Here is a 26,028-nt window from a genome sequence, read left to right as displayed (position 1 = left end):
TCAGGGGTCCTCCAGGATACCACTCAGCCACTCAGGGGTCCTCCAGGATACCACTCAGCCACTCAGGGGTCCTCCAGGATACCACTCAGCCACTCAGGGGTCCTCCAGGATACCACTCAGCCACTCAGGGGTCCTCCAGGATACCACTCAGCCACTCAGGGGTCCTCCAGGATACCACTCAGCCACTCAGGGGTCCTCCAGGATACCACTCAGCCACTCAGGGGTCCTCCAGGATACCACTTAGCCACTGGAGTTTTTCTACATCAGCTTTGGTCTGATGTAGAAAAAAATGACTTCCTACAATAGAAACATAGAGAATTTTCTGCTCAGAGTTTCCTCCTGGCGGCAGCACTAATTGATTCAAGTTGCATTGGTGACTGAGGAACAGCACTGCGGCCAGTGATTGGCTGAGTGGGTTTTCACTCTCAAGACACAAGAGTGACAGCCCAGCTGTGGTGCTATCTGTTCTCAGTCAGTGATTGGCTAAGCGGAAAATGACAACGTGTTGTCACTGATAATGCAGGTAAGTATCGATATACCAGTGATTTATGGCAGAGACAAAATAGCATCAAAAATACAGGCAGTTGTAGCTCAGTGCTTAACCTGTATTTTTTAAGCTATTTTGTCTCTGCCATTAATCACTGGTATATCGATACTTACCTGCATTATCAGTGACAACACGTTGTCCTATGCACCATCATTAACCAATTTACTTGCTCCAGTGTAGGGACAGTCCCCCTGCACCTGGAGTTTGGGGACGCCCATACCAGGAGGTCCTGTACTTAGTATAGGCAGGTACATTGTAGTCATGTGTAATAAATTCTTCTACACATGATGAAGATGGGTCATACAGTTTCCTTTTTGTTTATGAAATTTGCTTACTTTATAACAGAGCCGGCAAGGCCTGATATGGAGATTGCCAGGGGTACAGGGGTTGGACCCCCTGCAATCTCCTACTTTTCCCCTATCCTGTGCATAGGGGAAAAGTTGATTTTTCCCGGAATGCCCCTTTAAGTTCAGTTTGCGAAGTTCACTAATTTTGTAGTAAAAATTTGCAAACGTTGCAAACAAATTTTCCTGTGCTTCGCTCAGCTCTAGTTGCGGCCCATATACCATGGCTACTGCTTATGCAAATGTAGTCACTGCTATCTCCGGAAAGCTGAAGTCAATACACATTTTGTAGTTCTTCGATTTGCTATTTCCTGTCAATGGTGAATCATCTCATTTCTTACAATTTATATTACATGTAAAAGTTTACAATTCTATCAGATACATATACAGAAAACAGTCCTAACAGTAACAAGAGGCCCTGAGAGGACAGAGCAGGCGACCACTTATTCCGTCTTGTAGAGTTGTTGGTTGTTGCTGTTGTAGTTTTAGCTGTAGTGGATGAGCCTGTAGCTGGGGATGTTGTAGTTGTAGTAGATGAGCTTGTAGCTGAGGCTGTAGCGTTCTGACATGTGATCTCTAAGAAGTTTGCACTTTCATTGTATTTGGAACAGTAATCGTCATTAGCACAGCCAAGAAGGGGAACACTGTTTACTGAGATGAAATACAATGATATTGAATTGTTAATACACAATATTATAAAATTTGTCCAATAGTAATATATATATATATATATATATATATATATATATATATATATATATATATATATATATATTAAAGCCGACATGAGAGGTAACATATCAAGCCAAGTTTCCTATACTTGTCTTGATTAAATCTTTCACGACCTGGGATCATTGATGCCTCAATGCCCAGGTCGTGGTTTTACATCAGCTTATGGGATCATAAAGATCCCATAAGCTTATGTCCCCTAGCTCTGCCGCCTCTCCCATGTCCCCTGCCGCTGTTACAATCTTGTATCAGTGGCAGGGGAGACAGGGGAGGCGGCAGAGCTGACAGACACGCGCCCGTCGCGCGTTCTGCCCTCCCTCCTTCCTCCTGCCGGCCTCCGTAGATAGAAACTGGAAGCCTGTTGCTTCCGGTTTCTATGACTACCATCGGGACTCTGCGATCAGGGACTACCATCGGGACTACCATCGGGTTCCCTGCGAGCCCTGATGGACACCGGAGAGACAGTTTTCCCTCAGGAGAGGGAGAATTGTTTCTCCAGAGCCCTATAAATACTGCGGTCTTACTTTCTCCTGTTCAAATCTTCAGAGTTTGAAGCTACAGAAATCAACTGAAGAAAAGAAGAAACACTAGCAGGAGCCATGGATCATTCATTTCCTGCCATCGCCATTGGGTGAATTTCCTGAAGTTAAGACATATTTGCCTTCTATAAGCCAGTGATGTCTATATGAGGATCTGTATGTCAGCATTTCGGACTCTATTGTCTTATAAAAAGCAAATCTGGTTCTTTATAGGAAATTACCCAACGTTTCTCTGGTGCAATTTTTTTTCTCATTTTTTAATTCCTAGCATTTCTGACAATCCATACATGAGTATGAATTGTGGGCAGTGCCTGTATGAATAATGAACTATTTTTTCCCCATTAAGGTTATCAATAATAACTATGCTTTCTAGTCAATAAAGAACAGTTTAACACTTATAGTAAGTTTTCTCCACACCTCCATGACTCATTTGCCTTGTATAGGATAAGACATACGTAGGTTAGCAGTTTTTATCTAGAGTATAGCTAATGTGTCAGTAATTCTATCAGGCTCTTATCACGCCACATATGGCTCATTCAAACATCTTGTCAGGACAGGTCAGGGTACGCACAGATGGCATAGAGACAAGTGTAGCTGTGACGCTGTCCCACACCCACCGTCCCTGCCTACTTGCCTCAAAACGAAACAACCGGACCTTCCATGGGACCACCAGGTTTAGAAGAGCGAGAACTACAGGTGGAACCCCACTCAAGTAATTTCAAGGTTCCCCAATCGAGAACCGGGTTATGGAGACAGTAAACCAAGAACAACATCAGAAGTTAATTCTTCAAAATTTTCTCAGAATGTGAGCACCCTACAGCGAGAGGGATCTCAGCACAGGGCCGCTTTAACCAGAGGGCACATGGTGCACGTGCAGCGGGCCCACTGGTTAAAGGGGCCCCCCCGAGCAGGCCAGCCGTTGCTATGTGCGACCAGTGCGGTCGCACAGGGCTCAGGCCACCAGCCTGTCAGGGGGGTGCGCCATGGATGAGTAATCTACTTACCCCTCCATGGCGCCCCCTGCAGGGCTCCCCCGTCCTTTGCTGCCGCCGCCCGCCCGCTGCTGCTGCGGCGCTTCAGCAGCAGCGATACTGACAGAGAGAGAGCCATTGGCTCCCTCCCTGTCAGTCCCTCTTGTGGCCACACTTCCTGCGGTCACAAGAGGCCACACTCTCCCTCTAGCGCCCGACGTCACTGGAGCGTCGGCGCGAGGGTAAGGGGAGTGCAGCCTCTTGTGACTGCAGGAAGTGCGGCCACAAGAGGGAAGAGAAGAGGAACGCGTGGATCCAGGTGAGTAACAGTGTTTGTTTTTTTCAATGTTATATGGGAGGGGGAGCGCATATACTATTGGGAAGCACAGGGGGCTATATACTATGGTGGAGCACAGGGGGCTATATACTATGGGGGAGCACAGGGGAGCTATATACTATGGGGGAGCACAGGGGGCTATATACTATGGGGGAGCACAGGGGGCTATATACTATGGGGGAGGACAGGGGGCTATATACTATGGGGGAGCACAGGGGAGCTATATACTATGGGGGAGCACAGGGGGCTATATACTATGGGGGAGCACAGGGGAGCTATATACTATGGGAGAGCACAGGGGGCTATATACTATGGGGGAGCACAGGGGAGCTATATACTATGGGGGAGCACAGGGGGCTATATACTATGGGGGAGCACAGGGGAGCTATATACTATGGGGGAGCACAGGGAAGCAATATACTATGGGGGAGCACAGGGGGCTATATACTATTGGGGAGCACAGGGGAGCTATATACTATTGGGGAGCACAGGGGGCTATATACTATGGGAGAGCACAGGGGAGCTATATACTATGGGGGAGCACAGGGGAGCTATATACTATGGGGGAGCACAGGGAACCAATATACTATGGGGGAGCACAGGGGGCTATATACTATTGGGGAGCACAGGGGAGCTATATACTATTGGGGAGCACAGGGGGCTATATACTATGGGGGAGCACAGGGGAGCTATATACTATGGGAGAACACAGAGGGCTATATACTATGGGGGAGCACAGGGGAGCTAAATACTTTGGGGGAGCACAGGGGAGCTATATACTATGGGGGAGCACAGGGGGCTATATACTATGGGGGAGCACAGGGGAGCTATATACTATGGGGGAGCACAGGGGAGCTATATACTATGGGGGAGCACAGGGGAGCTATATACTATGGGGGAGCACAGGGGGGCTATATACTATGGGGGAGCACAGGGGAGCTATATACTATTGGGGAGCACAGGGTAGCTATATACTATTGGGGAGCACATTGGTCTATATTCTATTGGGGAGCACAGGGGAGCTATATACTATTGGGGAGCACAGGGGTCTATATACTATTGGGGAGCACAGGGGTCTATATACTATGGGGGAGAGCACAGGGGGGCTATATACTATTGGGAAGAGCACAGGGGGGCTATATACTATTGGGGGGAGAGCACAGGGGGGTCTATATACTATTGGGGGGAGAGCACAGGGGGGCTATATACTATTGTGGGAGAGCACAGGGGGGCTATATACTATTGTGGGAGAGCATAGGGGGGCTATATACTATTGGAGAGCACAGGGGGGCTATATACTATTGGGGGAGAGCACAGGGGGGCTATATACTACTGGGGAGAGCACAGGGGGGCTATATACTACTGGGGAGAGTGCACAGGGGGGCTATATACTAATGGGGGGAGCGCACAGGAGGGCTGTATATAACTTGAGGAGCACATGAGGGTCTATATACTACAGGGACACCTTAAAACTATGGAGGCACAGAGGGGTGTAACTATGTATGAGTACAGAGGGGTGTAACTACTGTATAGGGGTACAAGGGACCTAACTACTGTATGTGTTGGAGCCTAAAATATTTGTCTGGCAGATTCTGGAGAGAAGATTCACAGCCAGGAGAAGACTTCAAGGTGGCCCAGGCTGGATGGAGAGAAAAGGAAAAGGTGACAGACTCTGATCGGAGAAGACGCCCCCGGTGAGTCACTGGATGTAACTGCACTCTGTTATAGAGTTGTAGTGTTAGGGGTCATGATGTGGCAGTATTATGTAATGGTATCATTGGTGATATCTTTCTGTTTTGTTTAGTGCAGTTTTTATGTAATATGTAATCACTGTATGGTGGAAATAGTGTTATAAGGTAACTACTGTATGTATTGGGGCTCTTGATACAGTGTGGGGGCAAATTCAGTACATTATACAATGTGCCGAAAGGGAAGGGGGAGGCACTCTTGAGGGCTGTGCACTGGGCCCACCAATGTATTAAAACAGCCCTGTCTCAGCAGGTTGGAATTTGGTTGTTCCTTCAGTAAGAGGCATAAAATCAGCTCCCAGCAACTGAAAAGAGAGAACTCAAGAGGAATAAATTCTATTCTCAAGGCAATAGAGCCTTTATAAAGTTAACAGTTGCCCCAGAATCTTGACAGGCTAAACTTCTTGTATCATTAAACATTGTTATAGGCAACAGCACCTTATTGACTGAAGTAGGAGGTAGTTGTGTGCCTGAGGGGTCCTCCAGGATACCACTCAGGGGTCCTTCAGGATACCACTCAGCCACTCAGGGGTTCTCCAGGATACCACTCAGCCACTCAGAGGTTCTCCAGGATACCACTCAGCCACTCAGGGGTCCTCCAGGATACCACTCAGCCACTCAGGGGTCCTCCAGGATACCACTCAGCCACTCAGGGGTCCTCCAGGATACCACTCAGCCACTTAGGGGTCCTCCAGGATACCACTCAGCCACTTAGGGGTCCTCCAGGATACCACTCAGCCACTCAGGGGTCCTCCAGGATACCACTCAGCCACTCAGGGGTCCTCCAGGATACCACTCAGCCACTCAGGGGTCCTTCAGGATACCACTCAGCCACTCAGGGGTCCTCCAGGATACCATTCAGCCACTGGAGTTTTTCTACATCAGCTTTGGTCTGATGTAGAAAAAAATGACTTCCCACAATAGAAACATAGAGAATTTTCTGCTCAGAGTTTCCTCCTGGCGGCAGCACTAATTAATTCAAGTTGCATTGGTGACTGAGGAACAGCACTGCGGCCAGTGATTGGCTGAGTGGGTTTTCACTCTCAAGACACAAGAGTGACAGCCCAGCTGTGGTGCTATCTGTTCTCAGTCAGTGATTGGCTAAGCAGAAAATGCGGAAATTAATGCCATTAATCACTGGTATATCGATACTTACCTGCATTATCAGTGACAACACGTTGTCCTATGCACCATCATTAACCAATTTACTGGCTCCAGTGTAGGGACAGTCCCCCTGCACCTGGAGTTTGGGGACGCCCATACCAGGAGGTCCTGTACTTAGTATAGACAGGGACATTGTAGTCATGTGTAATAAATTCTTCTACACATGATGAAGATGGGTCATACAGTTTCCTTTTTGTTTATGAAATTTGCTTACTTTATAACAGAGCCGGCAAGGCCTGATATGGAGATTGCCAGGGGTACAGGGGTTGGACCCCCTGCGATCTCCTACTTTTCCCCTATCCTGTGCATAGGGGAAAAGTTGATTTTTCCCGGAATGCCCCTTTAAGTTCAGTTTGCGAAGTTCACTAATTTTGTAGTAAAAATTTGCAAACGTTGCAAACAAATTTTCCTGTGCTTCGCTCAGCTCTAGTTGCGGCCCATATACCATGGCTACTGCTTATGCAAATGTAGTCACTGCTATCTCCGGAAAGCTGAAGTCAATACACATTTTGTAGTTCTTCGATTTGCTATTTCCTGTCAATGGTGAATCATCTCATTTCTTACAATTTATATTACATGTAAAAGTTTACAATTCTATCAGATACATATACAGAAAACAGTCCTAACAGTAACAAGAGGCCCTGAGAGGACAGAGCAGGCGACCACTTATTCCGTCTTGTAGAGTTGTTGGTTGTTGCTGTTGTAGTTTTAGCTGTAGTGGATGAGCCTGTAGCTGGGGATGTTGTAGTTGTAGTAGATGAGCTTGTAGCTGAGGCTGTAGCGTTCTGACATGTGATCTCTAAGAAGTTTGCACTTTCATTGTATTTGGAACAGTAATCGTCATTAGCACAGCCAAGAAGGGGAACACTGTTTACTGAGATGAAATACAATGATATTGAATTGTTAATACACAATATTATAAAATTTGTCCAATAGTAATATATATATATATATATATATATATATATATATATATATATATATTAAAGCCGACATGAGAGGTAACATATCAAGCCAAGTTTCCTATACTTGTCTTGATTAAATCTTTCACGACCTGGGATCATTGATGCCTCAATGCCCAGGTCGTGGTTTTACATCAGCTTATGGGATCATAAAGATCCCATAAGCTTATGTCCCCTAGCTCTGCCGCCTCTCCGATGTCCCCCTGCCGCTGTTACAATCTTGTATCAGTGGCAGGGGAGACAGGGGAGGCGGCAGAGCTGACAGACACGCGCCCGTCGCGCGTTCTGCCCTCCCTCCTTCCCCCTGCCGGCCTCCGTAGATAGAAACTGGAAGCCTGTTGCTTCCGGTTTCTATGACTACCATCGGGACTCTGCGATCAGGGACTACCATCGGGACTACCATCGGGTTCCCTGCGAGCCCTGATGGACACCGGAGAGACAGTTTTCCCTCAGGAGAGGGAGAATTGTCTCTCCAGAGCCCTATAGATACTGCGGTCTTACTGACCGCAGTATCTATAGGGTTTACTCTCAGCATCGGAGCGCGGCTCCAGTGCTTAGAGTTGCGGCGGATCCCCGGCTATCACTGATAGCCGGGACCCGCCGCAGATGACACAGGCATAGCTCCTACGCCTATGTCATCCTCAGCAGTAAATTTACGTCGCTGAAGCATCAGACATAGGCTGCAGCGACGTGAATTTACTGTGCAGCAGTGGGAGGGGGTTAAAAGAGTTGCTGGCTTGCTATACATCAAATCTATTAGAAGATTTAAAGGGGTTATCCAATGCTACAAAAACATGGCCACTTTCTTCCAGAGACAGCCCCACTCTTGTCTCCAGCTTGGGCGGGGTTTGCTACTCAGTTCCATTGAAGTGAATAGAGCTTAATTGCAAACCGCACCTGAACTGGACACAAGAGTCGTGTTGTCTCTGAAAGAAAGTGGCCATGTTTTTGTAGCACTGGATAACCCCTTTAAGTCTTTTTTAACAAATGTGGTCTTTCATTGTCCTTCTGACAGTGGTTGGAAGCAGCTGCAGTGGATTTGAGGCACTGTTTGCACTGGCATAAATTATGGTAAATACATTGTCCCACATTTTGCACAAACTAAGGCTTTCAAAAAAATATGCAACTTTTATATGCCAGAAAACCAGTAAAAAAACTTTAAGGGTAAATTCACACGGGCGTCTCGCATAAAAAAACGCAGCTAATCCGCAGCTAATCCGCAATACATTTATTATTCTTATTATTATTAATACGTGTATTGCGGATTAGCTGCGGATTAGCTGCGTTTTTTTTATGCGAGACGCCCGTGTGAATTTACCCTAAAGGAGGTTACTGGCACTTAAAGACAGAAGAGCGTTGCAGGCAGTAATTGGCTGAGCGAACTGTCACGGCCAAGACGAGTTTGTCTCAGAAGTGGTGGCAGTTGGGATCAGTGAGGGACCCAGAGACACTGCAGGAGGACACCAGGGGAGCTCGGATAGGTAAGAATAAGGTATTGTTATGCTTTATATAAGGGCAGAAACATATAAAAATGAAAAGTGAAAAACTCTTTTAATCAAGATATCTTTGAAAAAAAAAAGGAGTTTAACAACTGGGATAAGGTAGAAAAGGGGGGGGACGGTAGGAGGGATAGGATAGGTATGACTGAAAGGTGAGAAGAAGAGTAATTGCGAGTGATTGGAGAAGAAGGGCAAAAAGAGAAATGGGGAAAAAGGTAAAAGAGGAAGTGTTAGGACTGGTCACTCAGAGACAAGATGGCGGACACAGCCAGTGGACCCTATGCTTAATCCCGCCCACTGTCCCTGCCTACTTGCTTCAATCTGCCCTAGGTGGTAGGGAGCAACTGAGCGGCAACCCCTGCACTGGCTAGGTGACACAAAACAAGACAAACAAACACAATAAAGATAAGTCGACAGTCCGGGTCATAACAATCAGGTAGTGCAGTACAAATAAACATTTAAAAGCAAGGTCAAGATCAGGCAATATGGTCAGGGCTAGCAGCAAACTGCGATGGTGGGAATGCCAGACAAAGGGGTCAGGATAACCACAGAGAATAGCACGAGCAGGCAGAGACAAGCTCAATAACCAACAGTGAGAGGCAGGCCGGCACACACTATATAGGAGACCAGAGGTCCAGTCCAGAAGCTGATTGGACCCAAACAATAATCCCCTCAGAACACCTGGGGAAAGGGAATTGAATAAAAGACTTGTAAGAAAGGAGGAGGGGAACAAAATGAAGAAATGAGGAGGAGGAGGGGGAGGAAGGAGGAGGAGGAGGAGGAGGAAGAGGAGCATTTTCATTACCATAGCATCCAGGCATGCTACAAATTAAAATACAGAATTTTTTTCTTCCATTGACAAAAGTTCTCGTCAGTACCTGCAGGGGCTGTCACTGTTATATTGAAGCATTTGGTCTGATCTCCAGTGCAGTCCATTATTTGTGCAGATTCATTTTTGTACAAAGATGAAAAATTACACTGAAATCCATTTCGGATCGTTGCAGCTAAAAAGAAAAAAATAAAGGGTTAAAAGGAACAGATAAGAAAGATGTCCTTACTAAGATAACGGCAAGTTAGTGACTTCTGAAAGGCATCATTTTAGCCTAACAAAATACAGTATGTATTAAAGGGGGTGATATTATCTCATAAAGTATGGTCTATACAGTATATAGGCTGTGCTATAACTTAATGATCGGGGGGTTCTCACCTCGAACACTTAGCTATCTCAGGCTATGTTCACACATTGTATGACATTGGCCGTTCCGTGACCCGGAGCAGACGTTGTCAGATAAGAACATCCCGAAGTGTACTGCAGTACCGCCGGATGATCTTTAGCGCCGCTGAGTTCTGATGCGGAGCATCAGTTTGCATCCGCATCATTACTCCCCACTACCCACAATAGAACGTGCAACGCCGCTAGAGATCCCGGTCGGAAAGTATACTATGGAACGTATACTATGTGTATACGCTCTGGCCAGGATTCCATAGACGGCAACATAACATATATGTCGTATTAATCAAGGCTGTTGTTGCAATAGGCAACAACGGCCATACTTTTTCGAAAATATACTTTGTGTGAACATAGCCTTAAAGTGATGGCTATTTTATGTGATGAGAATAAAGTAAATTTCTGAATTTGGAAAAATCTTTTTTGAAAGAAAAGAATTAAAAGAGACTAAAAAAAAAAAAAAAATAGCTGACCACAGCGAGCATGGTTGAGTTACCCTGGTGACAAACCCTAGTGATTGGAGGACTGGTCGCTCTATAAATCAGCTTGGATACCAGGCCAATAAGGTGCAGTGCTGGCCACAACTGCCTGCAAATGGCGTTGGTGCCGTCACTAGCTCTCTCTAACTGTTGCTATTGCCTCTGTCTTACTACCTGATCCCTGTTTTTGGATTCTTTTTTTAACCGGACCTTCTGATCTGACCCGGCTTGATCTCTGATATTGTTTTGAATCTGTTTTGATTATTTGATTATGATGCTGCCCTTTGGTTCTGACCACAGCGATTGTATTTGTTTTTCCCTTTGGATTCTGATTCTAACATTGACATGCTAGTATAACTTCTTTATAAAGTGTGAGCTCTGTGCACTTACCTGTGTCACATATTATAACTGCCTGTGATTGGTTTCCAACCCTTCAATCCTTTAGATGCTTCAGTCAACAGCAACTGTGGCATCTAAGTAGTTTTATACCAATGTGCCTTCTGAAGGCCGACATGGCTGCCCTGTTTATGCTGCTATTATACTCTATCTTAGTCATGATCCACAGGAGATAGTAGAAATGAAAGTACACTGCAATACATTCATGTTTCAGTGTACAGTAGTATAAATCATGTGATCACTTCTACATATCCGGTTGGAGGCTAGAAAAAAAAAAAAGCTAAATTTTTTTTTAAGTATTTTATAAAAATCCCAGAGTTCTGGTCCCCACTGCACAGTACTTCTAGTTTTTGAGTTGCCATGTGGTATCGGAAGTTTTGATTGGCTGATCGACCAATGTCCCAAGCCAACCCTAAAACTAGTAGCACTGTGCAGCAAGGACCAGAGCTCTGTGATACCACTAGCGGCAGGTGAGTATAGTTTTGATGCTGTTTTTATCACCTGCATGAGCACCTATTAAAAAAAAAAAAAAATTCTCAAATACCCTGAAGACCGGCCACAACTAACTTTTAACAGGCGTCAGGGGAGAGAGTAAGAATGACGCATTGCTTACCTCTCCCCATGCCCGCGATTTGCCCCCTGACCGGCCCCAGGACAGGCAGCCCCCTCAGCCAATCAGTGACTGGAGCAGCATCGTGGTCCAGTCACTGACTGGGTGAGCTGCCAGTCCATCAGCAAATCGTTATATATATAAAGCTAGTGGGCACCACTAATAATCATGGAGTGCTAAACCAATGCATAGAAGTAGTACATCATCCTCTCAAAAGAAAAAAAGCATATGCACAAAAAATGGTAGCACATCACAAAAATCTTTATTATAACACTGACATAGATACAAAATACCACATAAATATATGAATGTACAAGTGTAGTAAAATGAGGGAGACAACACCCCAAATACTGTTCTACATTAAAAACACTTAAAATGTCACCATAAGTCCTGCTGGCGTTCCAGCCGGGACTAATCTACCACTCTGACTCTGGACCGTATGTACAATAACAAAAATCCAACATCTCTACCTAGACAGAGACCCAGTAAAACAAAATATAACCACAAATAATGGAGCATAGGGAAAAAAAAGAAAATTGGAAAAGATCACCATATGCAGTCCAACAGAATGAGGGTCAGATGGGATAAGGAATCAACCCACGCGTTCCGACTTCTAGCGGCTTCCTCAGGGATGTGGGCAGTAGAGTGAGGGGCATAGTATATATACCTATACAACATGTGAAAGCAATTACAGATTAGGCTAGGTTCACACTGCGTTTTCAGCATCCGTTTAACGCATCCGTTTTTTGCAAAAAACGCATGAAAAACGGATTGCAAAAAACGGATTCATTTGTGTGCATCCGTTTTTCCATTGACTTCCATTATAAAAAAAAACGGATCCGTTTTTTTGGGCGGACCAAAACGGACCAAAAAACGTTGCTGACCCTATTTTTTTGGACGTTAAAAAAAACGGATCCGTTAAACGGATGCTGAAAACGCAGTGTGAACCTAGCCTTAGATGGAAAAAATTATCATACCATGTGCAGGAGAATCAAACATCTCAAACATGTCCGGGGCCATCTTGGAAGAGCTGCACATGTGCAGTAGCATCAAGAAGCTGCCACTAGACATTTTAAGTGTTTTTAGAGTTTGTAGAGCAGTATTTGGGGTCTCCCTCATTTTACTACTCCTGTACATTCATTTATTTATGTGGTATTTTGTATCTATGTCAGTGTTATAATAAAGATTTTTGTGATGTGCTACCATTTTTTGTGCATATGCTTTTTTTTCTTTTGAGAGGATGACATCAGCAAATCGTGACTTCTGCAGCGCCGGCGGTGGTTCTGGAGCGGCGATCATGCCCTAAAGAGGCACAGAGAGAGAGATTAGTTAATATCCTTTGTTATATGCCCCTGCCTTAATGCCCCCCCCCCTCAAAAAAAAAAAGAAAAAAAAAAGCTCTTAACCCTTAGACGACCCAGGGCGTATAGTTACGCCATGGAAGTCTGTCCCCAGACGACCTAGGGCGTAACTGTACGCCCTGGGTGTTTCTCCCGCTATGAAGCGTGCTCCGGAGCGGAGCGCGCTTCATAGGAGGTGGGGGCCGGCTGCAGTGAGCAGCCGGGACCTCACCGGTAATGACACGCTGCAGCGATCGCGCTGCCGCGTGTCATTAACTCCTTAAACGCCGCGATCGCGGCGCGACCGCGGCGTTTAAGTGTAAGTGACAGGGGGAGTCCCCTGTCACTTACCGATCGGGACCCCCGCAGTGTGACTGCGGGGGTCCCGATCGGTAAAACGGACTGCCGGAGGTCTCTCACCTGCCTCCATGCGGTCCGATCGGCCATCTGCTACACTGAGCCTGCACAGGCAGGCTCAATGAGCAGATCGCCGATAACACTGATCAATGCTATGCCTATGGCATAGCATTCATCAGTGTATAAATCAAACTAGTGAATGTAAAAGTCCCCCAAAGGGACTTCAAATGTGTAAAAAAGAAACAGTTAAAAACACTAACACACTACCCCAAAACCCCTCCCCCAATAAAAGTCTAAATCACCCCCCTTTCCCATTATATAAATAAAACATATAAAAATAAATAAATAGATAAACATATAATATACCGTAGCGTGCGTAATTGTCCGATCTATTAAAATATAACAAGCGTCATTGCGAACGGTAAACGGCGTACACGAAAAGAGGGAAAAAAGTGCGCGGATTACCGATTTTATGTTACATTATATATATAAAAAAATTAATAAAAAGTGATCAAAACGTCCGATCTTCACAAATATGGTATTAATAAAAACTAGAGATCATGGCGGAAAAAATGACACCCCACACAGCCCCATAGGTGAAAAACTAAAACCGTTATAAGCGTCACAATAGTCCCATTTTATTTATAATTAATTGCCAAAAAAAAGGATTTCATTTAAAAAAAATATATAACATTAGAGAATCTGTGTAAACCTGCATATGGTTGTGTTCGGACTGACCTATAGAGTAATGGTATCATGTCGCTTTTACCATATAGTGCATTACGTAGACACAGGAACCCCCCAAACCTTACCATATTGCATTCTTATTTACGATTTCACCAATTTATATCTTCATAAATAATATATTTGGAATTCCATCATACATGTTATGGTAAAATGAATGACGCCATTACACAGTACAACTATTCCTGTAACAAATAAGCCCTTACATGGCCTGTAGATAGAAAACTGAAAGTGCTAGAGCTCTTAGAAGGGGAGGAGGGAAAAACGGAAACACTAAGATCAAAATTTGCACGGTCCACTGGGTCATTTTGGGCCTGGTCCTCAAAGGGTTAATACTCTCTTGGCCTTGTAGATATCTCTTTGTGTTCAATCTCACTCTGCATACTCTTCTATCCATGCTAACCCAGACTTTCTGATTTGCCTTCCCTTCAAAGTCACACCAAATATGTCATGGCGGGCAGATACTGTACATACTACTATTTACAGTTGTCAACCATTTTCCCTCCCCTTACATGATTGGAGATGTTTGAATGGATATATAGGAGTAAATCAATACACATACAGGCAGGCATTGGTGCGGTGCAGTTATCCTCCCTGCAGCAGCTGTAGATTACGTTCCAACTTCCAAATGGATGATAGGACATGTTACAGACTACGGATTGGCTACACCCTTTGGAAACTCCTGTGGAACTGGTATCTAAAACAAATTAAGCAACAATTAAGTTAAGATTGTGAATAAAACTAATAAATCTAATTATTCATATAGAAAATTAAAGAATTTTCCAAATACAAAAAAAAAAAAACTCCTTGGACCAGGCAAATTTTTACGTTAAAGAAGTTGACAAACCACACTTAAACAGCTAAACAATTGTTTAAATATTTTGGTGCAGTATCTGCCTGTCCGCCTTCTCCTGGTGTCCTTTTCTGTGTCTCTGTTGTCTTCAGCCGCCTCCAGCCTGCTTAGCCAATTACTGCCTGAGGGCTCGTTCACACTGAGCAAAAGCAGCTGAATTTCTGCGCTGAATCAGCGCTGAAATTTCAGCCATTAAAATAGGTGCAGAGCTAATTTCCATTGTGTTGAATGGAAATTCTGCTCTGCAGTTCACACAGTGGAATTTCCGCACTGAACGTTCCGCTGGTAATCCGCTGTCCGCCAGACGAATGAACATGTTCATTCTTCCGCTAGCGGAAGCCTATACAAACCAATGGGGCTCTGATTTTCTGTTTCAGCGCTGAATATGCGTTTATTCAGCGCGGAATACAAGCTCAATACAAGCAGAAATTATGCGCTGAATCAGCGCGGAAATGGGGAAAAAAGGGGGGAGGAGGATTCTAGTATATGTTCTGGTATAGTCTAGTTTACTCGCCAAATACTCGCTGAATTTCAGCGCTGAATGCATGCGGATTCAGCGCGGATTCCTCGAGTATTCCGCGCTGAATTTGTCAAGAGCTGATTACGAGCTGAACACTTTCCTAGCGGAATACGCAGGGATTCTGCTTACATTCTGCTTATATTCTGCTCGGAATTCAGCGTCAGTTGATTTCAGGCGGAAATATTTCCTCGCGTAATCCGCCCCTTTTGCTCTTTGAGTGATTTGCTGAGCTAGCTGTCACTCCCCAGACAGTAACAACCTGCTCAGCCAATCAGTGACTGCAGCCCTTATCAGTCAGTCACTACCGCCCTGTGCCCATCCCCACCACAATCACCTCCAGAAGCCCCCAGCACCCCCTCACTACTGCCCTAAGGAGGAGTATGGTTCTTACAGGGACCTTCAACATGACAGACATTAAGTATAGTATACAGTATGTACAGGATGTATGTATGTATGTATGTATGTATGTTTGTGTCTCTACATATATATCTGTGTAAGTGTATGCACACTGTATGTATATTTATTATACTGATAGTGACTATATACTGACCTGTCACCATACTGGCCTCTCTTGCACAATGGATATACAAAGTTTCATTATGGGGGGGCCCAGGCACATTTTTTGGACAGGGGCCCTATTCAGTCTGTGTCCTCCCTTGATTCTATTATATTGATGTAGAATACAAGGTAAGGTTGGGTTCACGCTGTGTTTTGCAGTCTATTCCACATATCAATTAATGGGGGCCCCACCCCCATTGACAGATGCAAAAACGGGTGCATTTATGTCCATTCCTTTGGATCAGTTTTTCCATTGACTTCCATTTTATATATTTATTTGAAAAAAGGTTCAAAACATCCTTTTTTTTTTAGCATACACAATAACATGGTTGACCACATTTTTTTTTGTGTTAAAAGTAACCATGTAAAAACTGATCAGTCAAAAGAAACACAGTGCAAACCCAGCCTAACATGATATTAGGTTGGAATAATTTTTTGCTTAATAAACCTACCAGTAAAAACAACTACAAAGCAGACATCTTGGTCTCCAGTGCAGGTCTCCTGGGGTCCTGTGCACGTACTCCCTGTATCATTAGAACATTTCATGCAGTTGAGACAATGCCCTGGAGGAGATAGAATTGATAGAACTTTTGTTTTTTGATGATTCAACTTAATATTAAAGTCAACTGACATGAATGCCATCTACATGAAGTAACCACATCTTACAAATATTTAATTATATAAATTCATAATATAAATGTATAAATTGCATGTAAGGAAAATTTCAGGACCTGCATTGTTTAAAAAGACAAAAAATAAAAAAGAACCATGTTAAATGTAATATATAGCTGTTCTTTTCCAACTGATGCTCATGATATTTATACAAGCATATATTTTAAGGCCATGTCCACACATGGCAAGAACATTGGCCATTGTTTGACCCGTCTGGGTCCGATGTCTCAGATGCTCACCCAGATGCTCACTGCAGCATCGGATGGGTGAACATTACTTCATGTTAATTGGAATGCGGGCATAAAACACAATGTAATGTACGGCCTGGAGCCATACTTTACATTGTTTGCACAGCTTATTTTGTGCCGCCGCTGTTCGATGAATAGCTGCCACACAAAACATACATGACAGTTTTTTGTGTGGCCGCATAGAACACCGGCCGTAGTGTATACAGTGTGTAGAGTCTTTACAACTCCTGTACATAGCTGGCTGAGCTGCTGCTTCTTATATACATCTGATAACACTGATCCTGGCCCCTCTGCTCTTCTCATCTTTTATTCAGTGTTAAAGATACTAACAGGAAGAGGGAGGAGCTTGTATAAAACAGATCAGAATGTGGAGAGGGGGAAGCAGCCAAGTTTTCAGGAAAGGTAGATCACACAGGTTGTCATGGATGTGGCCGTGACCCGTACTATGGGTAGTCGCCATCTTCATCCCTCTTGTGCTCTAGATTCTGCGGACACTCCATCCCTGATATTGGGGCACGGGTCCGCCTGCAGCAAGGCTCTTTCACAGGGTCCTTAACCCACCCCCTATCCTGTTCTTAAAGGGTAGCGACCTGGGGGGTCACTTACACCAGCAAGCGATACCTGCCTTGCGATTGGCTCTGGTGAAGACCAGTGGCCCCTTAGACTCCGCTCCCTGGTGTGGCTTAGTCCAGCAGATCCATAACTTCAACCATTACACAGGTTGTACAGTGTTATTAAAGGTAGAGAGAAAAGCTACCACAACAACCACTAAATCACACAAACTCTTTATGAAGGGAAAAGAAAGCACCTGGTAGATGCTGCAAGAGAAGGAAGGAGAAATCACAGCATCTTCACCATCAACAAAGACTAATGAGAAGAGATGTGAAGAGAATGAGCAAGTTGTGTTTTGGCCAAGCATGCCCTTCATGACCTTGACAAGCTGCTGAGGGCCATGCTTGGCCGAAACGCGTCATTAATATAAAACTCATGCATTCTGCACTTGAATGAATAATTTATCTGGTGAGGAGTGGCGGGCTCTTCTATCTACCTAAAATATGCATTATAGCTGACTCGGTGTGGAATATATAGACTGCCTCGACTTTCATATGAGGCCATGCGGAAGCAAAGCATGGATTTACAGTATCTAATCTACAGTATACTGAAAATGGTTTACAGTTTGATAAAAAAAAAAAAAAAAAAACAGCCACTCCTGGAAAATATTTTCTGGTTGATGTGTAATCTTGCTACTGGTTTCATACACGATAAAATGGGACTTGCTCAGCCCACAAGGTCACAGAGGTAAAGGTATTGTATGACTGTGAAGGTGCTTCTACCCCAACCTGGCACTATGATTAGTTACAAATTCCAACAGGTTTCTAGTCTTGCAGCCATTTTGTATGTATTTTTTTTTTTTATCTGTTGGATGGCATGCTTGAATTGATTGAACAGCCCAGATAATTATTGTCCTGATAATGTAGATAACAATAAGGGCAGAAAATTGTTATTAAGAGTCAGACTGCAACGAAGACAGAGATGTCCATATAGTATTGTGCAAAAAATATTGATCAAGTAGAGTGCCTTGCCATGAGCAAGTATTATTTATTGGTCCTAATAAATTACAGATTACAGTTATGGCAGGGATTAGCTAATATACAAGTAAAGCATAAACTCCACATGCATATAGGCTATGTTCACACAACGCATTGTACCGGCCGTTCCGTTACCCGGCCGGGTCCCAGAACGGCCGGTCTCTGCAAAGATCATCCCGGCCGGTACTGCAGTACCAGCCGGATGACCTTTATGGCTGTATCAGCGCGCTCCCGCATCAGAACTCCCCATAGCACACTATGAAGCAAGCAAGCAAGCACTGACATGGTTTTCTATGGCCGCTATGCACTGAAAGGATGAGCCACATTTTTTTTGTCAAAATGTATCATTTGTGCCTCAGTAACAACTGGGAGACATCATACCAAGTGTGAAGGACATCTGCCCAACAACGTAGGCATGTCTCACCAAAGTCTGGATGGCATATCCCAACAACTTAGGCAAATTTCAATAACATCTAGAGAGCATCCACCAAACAACTAAGGCATATCTCACTATAGTCTGGAGGACATCTCCCCAACAAATTAGGAATGTCTCACTAAAGTCTGGAGCGCATCTCCCGAACAATTTAGTAATGTCTCACTAAAGTCTGAAGAGCATCTCCCCAACAACTAAGGGATGTCTCACTATAATCTGGAGGACATCTTCCCAACAAAATAGTAATGTCTCACTTAAGTCTGAAGAGCATCTACCCAACAACTAAGGGATGTCTCACTATAGTCTGGAGGGCATCCTTCGAACAACCTTGGTGTGTCTCACTAAAGTCTAAAGAGCATCTCCCCAACAACTAAAGGATGTCTCACTATAATCTGGAGGACATCTCCCCAACAAAATAGTAATGTCTCACTAAAGTTTGAAGAGCATCTCCCCAACAGCTAAGGGATGTCTCACTATAGTCTGGAGGGCATCTTTCGAACAACCTTGGTGTGTCTCACTAAAGTCTAAAGAGCATCTCCCCAACAACTTAGGCATGTCTTACTAAAGTCTAGAGGGCATCTTCCCAACAACCTAGGTGTGTCTTACTAAAGTCTGAAGAGCATCTCCCCAACAACTTAGACGTGTCTCACTGAAGTCTAGATGGCATCTTCCCAACAACTAAGCAATGTCTCACTAGTCTGAAGGGAATCTCTCTAACAATTTAGGGATGTCTCACTTAAGTATGAAGGGCATCTCCACAACAATTTAGGGATGTCTCACTAAAGTCTGAAGTGCATCTCCCGAGTAACTAAGGGATGTATTACTAAAGTCTGATGGGATCTCCCCAACACTTTTGGGATGTCTCACTAAAGTCTGAAGTGCATCTCCCGAATAACTAAGGGATGTATTACTAAAGTCTGATGGGATCTCCCCAACACTTTTGGGATGTCTCACTAAAGTCTGAAGTGCATCTCCCGAATAACTAAGGGATGTATTACTAAAGTCTGAAGAGCATCTCTCCAGCAACTGAAGGAGGACACGGGATGATACTGTATCTCACCAACTCAGAGATTTCACGTACTGATAGCTTACCTGAAACTATGGGTTGTTTCACCAACAATTTTAGGATTCCCACCAACAAATAAGTAATGTCTAAATATTAATTGTGGCACAACTCATGAAAAGTAGGAAGTACCTAAGTAATTGGGGGCACTTCAATGTTTGAGACAAAAACAAAAAACAAAAGGGAAAATGCAAGAAACAAAAATAATTCTAGATTTTTTTAAGGTAAAAATAAAATCTTTAAAACTTACCCTGGTGAATCAGGACCATTAATAGACAGAAAAGTAACGTTAGATTGTTCATCTTTGCAGCTCATGCAGAACAGTATTGTGCTGTTGTTGCCGATGGAAAGTCTAATACATGGCTTATACTGTAGAGGTAAGACTATCGGGCACGAGTGGTTTGTGCAGAATGTTTGCTTATTTGTTCTTAGATTGGATGGATAGAATTTAATAAGGTGAAATAGAGTTTAGTTTCCTTGGTTTCATTTGGTTTAACCCCCTCTTGCTATGGTGATTTTCTTTTTTTTTATTTACTTTTTTTTCCTCCCCATGCTTTGTAGGAGCCTTTTTTTCCCTATCAATAAGGCTTCACACTTCCTTTAAATCTTTAAAAATTGCCAATATAAACAGCTGGGGCCAGATATCAGCCAAGGTACTTGGAAATTTATGATCTGCCTTACCCACATGGCTTTTTTAGGGTTAGCATTTTTTCTCTCTCTTTTCTCTCTCTTTTCTTTCTCTCTTTTTTTTTTTTTGCAAACTGTGGCATTTTTGCTATTATAGACTTCAATGGGATTGTTCTGGTTTTCTCAACAATGCCATTGCTGTGTGTATGGCGTTTTTTTCTCTGGCATTTTTGTCACCTTTTGTGGTCTAGCTGCTAGGTCATGTGATGGCAGAGGAAAAAAAAGTTCAGCAGACAAAAATGCCTAAACCACAAAAAAGATCATTCACACATTAAGTCAAAAGTGCCAGAAAAATGCCAGAACAAAACACAAATGCATGAAAAAGAAAGGAAAAAGAAACCGCATTGGCAGTTTTTCTGACTTTTAGGCCTGAAAAACATCATACAAAAAGGATGTGTGAGGGCACCTTTAGGACTATTTTTTTATTTTTGCCTGAAAAAAATTACTTTTTAATGCAACTTTCATTTTACCATATAGGCTAGGGCTACATGAAAATTTTGACCACAATTTTATAAAACAAACAAACAAAAATAATCTTAGTTAACAGGAAGTTTTGAAATAACTACCCTGGAATGCTTAAAAGTTTAGCAATTTTTCACTAGTCTGGCTCGCCAAGTGGGCAGGGAGGAATTGAGACATCGCCTCAAAATAAGTGTGGCGCCCCTGTGGGCAAGATTTATTACACAACTACAACTAGGCCAATATTGTAGCAACAATCTAAATCTACACCAGCTCAGAGCTGGCATTGATTTATGAGGCTACCATACAGATTGATCTTGATTAGAGATGAGCGAAGCAGGCAGAAATTCATTTTGCGAACTTTGTGAATTTCGGGTCAAATTCGTTAAGATTCGCAAATCGAAGCAGAATGTTTCTTATTTGAACACAAGCTTGTCTTGTTTGGGGGTAAAAAAAAACATTGTCCACATCCTTTATTGGGGCTTATAGATCTCATAGAAAAAAGTCGTCTATTCAGGATCCACTTTGTTAGCAAAGCACCAATGTTGGGGGGGGGGGGGGGACCCTATTGAATAGGTTACTTTTAATGTCCACATGTCTCAAGTAGTGGCCAATGCAGGAGAAATGTGTGGCTACTAGTGATGAGCGAACATGCTCGTCTGAGCTTGGTACTGTACTCGTTCCAGTATTAGGCTATTAGCAGCGATTGGTTGGCCAGATCAGATGACCCTGCCATATAAAAAGCGCGGCCGGCAAGGCTCGGCTCACATGTATGCTGGAAGAGATCAGGGACAGAGCTGCTGCTGGTCAGGGAGAGTGTTACGGAGGGAATTACCATTCCAGTAGGCAGGGAATACTAGCAAAACAACCAAACAGCCCTTGTAAGGGCTTCAAATCATTTTTAAATTATATTACTACAGACTGCTGGCTGGGACTTGCAGTGCAGCTACCACGATTTCAGCAGCGCACTGTGGTGACCAGCTGCTGGCAGAAAGGGGGCATTAGGTGTTGTATACAGACCCCTAAGAAGTGCTCAGTACTCTTTTATGATTTTGTGGCTGGTGGTCCTGCTGTACTACATTGTATTGCTGGGATGCATAGAACTTCACTGCTCATTGTAAGGGGGTGTCACTGAGTGTATTGGTCCAGCCAGCACCAGATTGTATCTCACAGCCCCCCAAAAACTAGTGGGACCACTAGTATATTTCCAGATTTGTGTCTTTCTTACTCAGGCCATATTTACGTTCACTACTGCTTGCAGAGTGTAAAGGGGGTGTCATAAAGTGTTTAAACTGTAGGTGCAGCCACCACCAGATTGTATCCCACAGCCGCCTAAAAACTAGTGGGCCCTCTACTATATTTTCAGATTTCTGTGTTTTTTTTACGCAAGCCATATCTAGGTTCACAATTGCTTACACAGAGTAAAGGGGGTGTCACAGAGTTTGTATAGGTGCAGCCACCATTAGATTGTATACCACAACCTCCCAAAAACTAGTGGGACCTGACCACCAGTACATTTTCTTATTTCTGTATTTCTTACTGTGGGTATATCCAAGCTCACTGCTAGTTGCCCTGTGTAAGTGCTGCTATACACCATATAGCAGCACTTACACACACACACTCGATACGACTACCTCCAAAAGTAGTCTGAGTAATATATTTTCTTGGCTTGCTATGATCTGTAGTGCAGCCATCTCAGTTTTGACTGTGCAGTGTCCATAAAATGGTGAAGCCCAGGGGTAAGGGTCGAGGGCGTGGGGTTCAAAGCGATGCAGTGGGCATAGGCCGTGATTCTAGGCAGGGTGACACAGCAGCACCCGTCGAGGAGGGAGCTGTGACACAACGCAGACATTTAATCCCTAATCCCTAGCTTTTTCTCGCAACTTACGGGGTCTCCAATAAGTTATCCACCACCTAGTCTTTGACGCAGTCCACCCACGCTAGCCAAGGGAGTGGAACCCTTGCTCTAGAAGCTCAGCCTCCTTCCCCACAGCCTGGCCCCTCCAGGGAATGGAGGGATTCAGAATTGGAGGAAGGGCTGGTGATGGATGAGGACGAGGTGACTGACCCTAGCTGGGTGGATAAGCCTAGTAAAGACAGTGCTTCCGAGGGGAAGTCAAGATCAGCCACAGGACAGGTTGGAAGAGGAAGAGAGGTGGGCAGAGGGAGAAGCAGGGCCAGAGCAAGTAGATCAGCAACTGTGCCACGCCAGGATCAGCAGGGGAGCCACCACTACCAGCCTAACCACTACCAGCATGTGCGGGCATATGAGTGCTAAACACCCCACTCAGTGTAACCAAGGCCATTCACTTAGTTAGTGCTCCTTCTCCTGTGTCACATGCTTGCTCTGTCAGTCCCCCCGCCCAGGCCCCAGGCACGAGCGCCTCCCGCCCTACACCCAACCCTTCACCTCCACAATGCTCAAAGTCAGACTCCAGACTGCTGGCTGGGACATGCAGTGCAGCTACCAAGATTTTAGCAGCACACTGTAGTGATCGGCTTCTGGCAGAAAGTGGACAGCAGGTGTTGCATACAGACCCCTAAGAAGTCCTCAGTACTATTACATTTTTATTACTACTATATGGTATATACCACCATCTTTCACAGGGCAATTAGCAGTGAGCTTTGATGTGACTGCAGTCATAAATGAAGAAACAAGAAAATACTGGTCACACTAGTTTCTGGAGGTTGTCCTATACAATCTGCAACTATATAGTATATAGTATATGCCACCATCTTTCACAGGGCAATCAGCATTGAGCTTGGATGTGACTTACCACTTCTCCCCAACGCTGATTGAATTTTTAGTTTGAGTTTGACTTGGAAGTGCTGGGCTGCCCTGCCCCTAGCTTGTTGTCAGAGCGGATCTTCAGTGCAGCTGGTGGAATCATCAGTCACTAATAAGCGCACCCGCCTGTCAACTGACAGCTCTGACAGGCTGACATTTATTATTATTATTTTTTTTATTTATGTCTTATTGAAGCCATATTCAAGCTCACTGCTAATTACCCTGTGTAATTAGCAGTGAGCTTGGTTGCATGTGACAAGTGGCGGAACCTGGTGGCGGCTCTGCAATTCGGCAGCCTAACACATGTACCATGCCTGGCCCACGTCTTCAACCTAGTGTTGCTGCCATTCCTTAAAACCTACCCCAATTTGGCTGGGAAAGTTATCCCAAATGCTACAGTCAAATTCAAACTCAAATTCAAACTCAAAACAGCGGTGAAGGGAGAAGTGGGGGGTCACATGATGCAGGGAATGTTACCCCAACTGCTACAGTCAAATTCAAAGTCGAAACAGCAGTGGGGGGAGAAGTGGGGAGTCACATTATGCAGAGTATGTTACTGCAACTGCTACAGTCAAATTCAAAGTCGAAACAGCAGTGGGGGAAGAAGTGGGGAGTCACATTATGCAGGGAATGTTACCCCAACTACTACTGTCAAAATCATAGTCAAATTCAATTTAGCATCCTTGTCTAGTCCATTTTGAACCATATTATCTGTAGATGTCATTATACGGGTGTCCTCTGCTGTCCTTTCACCAATACCTTCTACCTTTTTTCGATGTTGTAGCTGTTTTGAAGGCAGGATTGACCAGGCCTTTTACCAGTATCTTCTATCCTTCCTTGGAGGTTGTAGTAGCCGTTTTGAAGGCAGGATTGGCCAAGTCTTCCACCAGTAGCTTCTATGCTTCTTTGGATGTTTTAGCCTTTTTGAAGGCAGGATTGACCAGGCCTTTCACCAGTAGCTTCTATCCTTCTTTGGATGTTTTAGCCGTTTTGAAGGCAGGATTGACCAGGCCTTTCATCAGTAGCTTCTATCCTTCCTTGGATGTTGTAGTAGCCTTTTTGAAGGCAGAATTGACCAGGCCTTTTAACAGTAGCTTCTATCCTTTTTGGATGTTGTATTAGCCGTTTTGAAGGCAGGATTGACCAGGCCTTTCACCAGTAGCTTCTATCCTTCCTTGGATGTTGTTGTAGCCTTTTTGAAGGCAGGATTGACCAGGCCTTCACCAGTAGCTTCTATCCTTCCTTGGATGTTGTAGTAGCCTTTTTGAAGGCAGGATTGACTAGGTCTTTTTAAAAGTCAGGCTAAATCTAGCCATAATCCGGCTATTTTAGTTTTAGGCGCAGCAGCAGTGCTGTGGGTAAGCTCCAAGAGGCAGTGCTCAAACTGCTGAACAGCACCTTCTAACTTCCTTGGATGTTTTAGCCGTTTTGAAGGCAGGATTGACCAGGCCTTTAACCAGTAGCTTCTATCCTTCCTTGAATGTTTTTGTAGCCTTTTTGAAGGCAGGATTGACCAGGCCTTTTAACAGTAGCTTCTATTCTTCCTTGGATGTGGTATTAGCCTTTTTGAAGGCAGGATTGACCAGGCCTTTCACCAGTAGCTTCTATCCTTCCTTGGATGTTGTTGTAGCCTTTTTGAAGGCAGGATTGACCAGGCCTTTCACCAGTAGCTTCTATCCTTCCTTGGATGTTGTTGTAGCCTTTTTAACCCCTTCAAGACCAAGCCAATTTGCACCTAAAAGACCAGGCTCATTTTTCAAAATCTGACCTGTCTCACTTTGTGCGCTTATAGCTCAGTGATGCTTTAACGTATGCTAGCGATTCTGAGATTGTTTTTTCGTCACATATGGCACTTTATATTAGTGGCAAAATTTGGTCACTACTTTGTGTGTTTTTTGTGAAAAACATCAAAATATCATGAAAAATTTAAAAAATTTGCATTTTATGAACTTTGAAATTCTCTGCTTCTAAAAAAAGAAAGTTGTATTACATAAATTAGTTACTAAGTCACATTACCAATATGTCCTCTTTATTCTGGCTTCATTTCATAAACATATTTTACTTTTTTAGGGTGTTACGGGGGTTAGAAATGTATCAGCAAATTACCACATTTTCGTGAAAGTTTCCAAAACTGATTTTTTTAGGGACCAGTTCTTATTTTAAG

The 26,028-nt window shown here is 44.0% G+C and overlaps 1 protein-coding gene across 1 annotated transcript; it reads right to left on the bottom strand.

The window, feature by feature from the left end:
• Positions 1–6,934: 6,934 nt before the first annotated feature.
• On the bottom strand, positions 6,935–20,295 carry LOC138769161 (phospholipase A2 inhibitor CNF-like). The gene is made up of 5 exons (XM_069947426.1): positions 20,181–20,295; positions 16,378–16,488; positions 14,557–14,691; positions 9,719–9,844; positions 6,935–7,253 (listed from the first exon to the last, which is right to left on the bottom strand). Exons 1-5 carry the CDS (start codon positions 20,230–20,232, stop codon positions 6,952–6,954), a joined length of 726 nt encoding a protein of 241 aa, XP_069803527.1. The 5' UTR covers positions 20,233–20,295; the 3' UTR covers positions 6,935–6,951.
• Positions 20,296–26,028: the final 5,733 nt, after the last annotated feature.

Source organism: Dendropsophus ebraccatus, chromosome 12 (assembly GCF_027789765.1).
Source record: "Dendropsophus ebraccatus isolate aDenEbr1 chromosome 12, aDenEbr1.pat, whole genome shotgun sequence".
Lineage (NCBI taxonomy): Eukaryota > Metazoa > Chordata > Amphibia > Anura > Hylidae > Dendropsophus > Dendropsophus ebraccatus.
The sequence above is the reverse complement of the archived record's forward strand: the minus strand, read 5'-3'. Positions and strand labels throughout refer to the sequence as shown.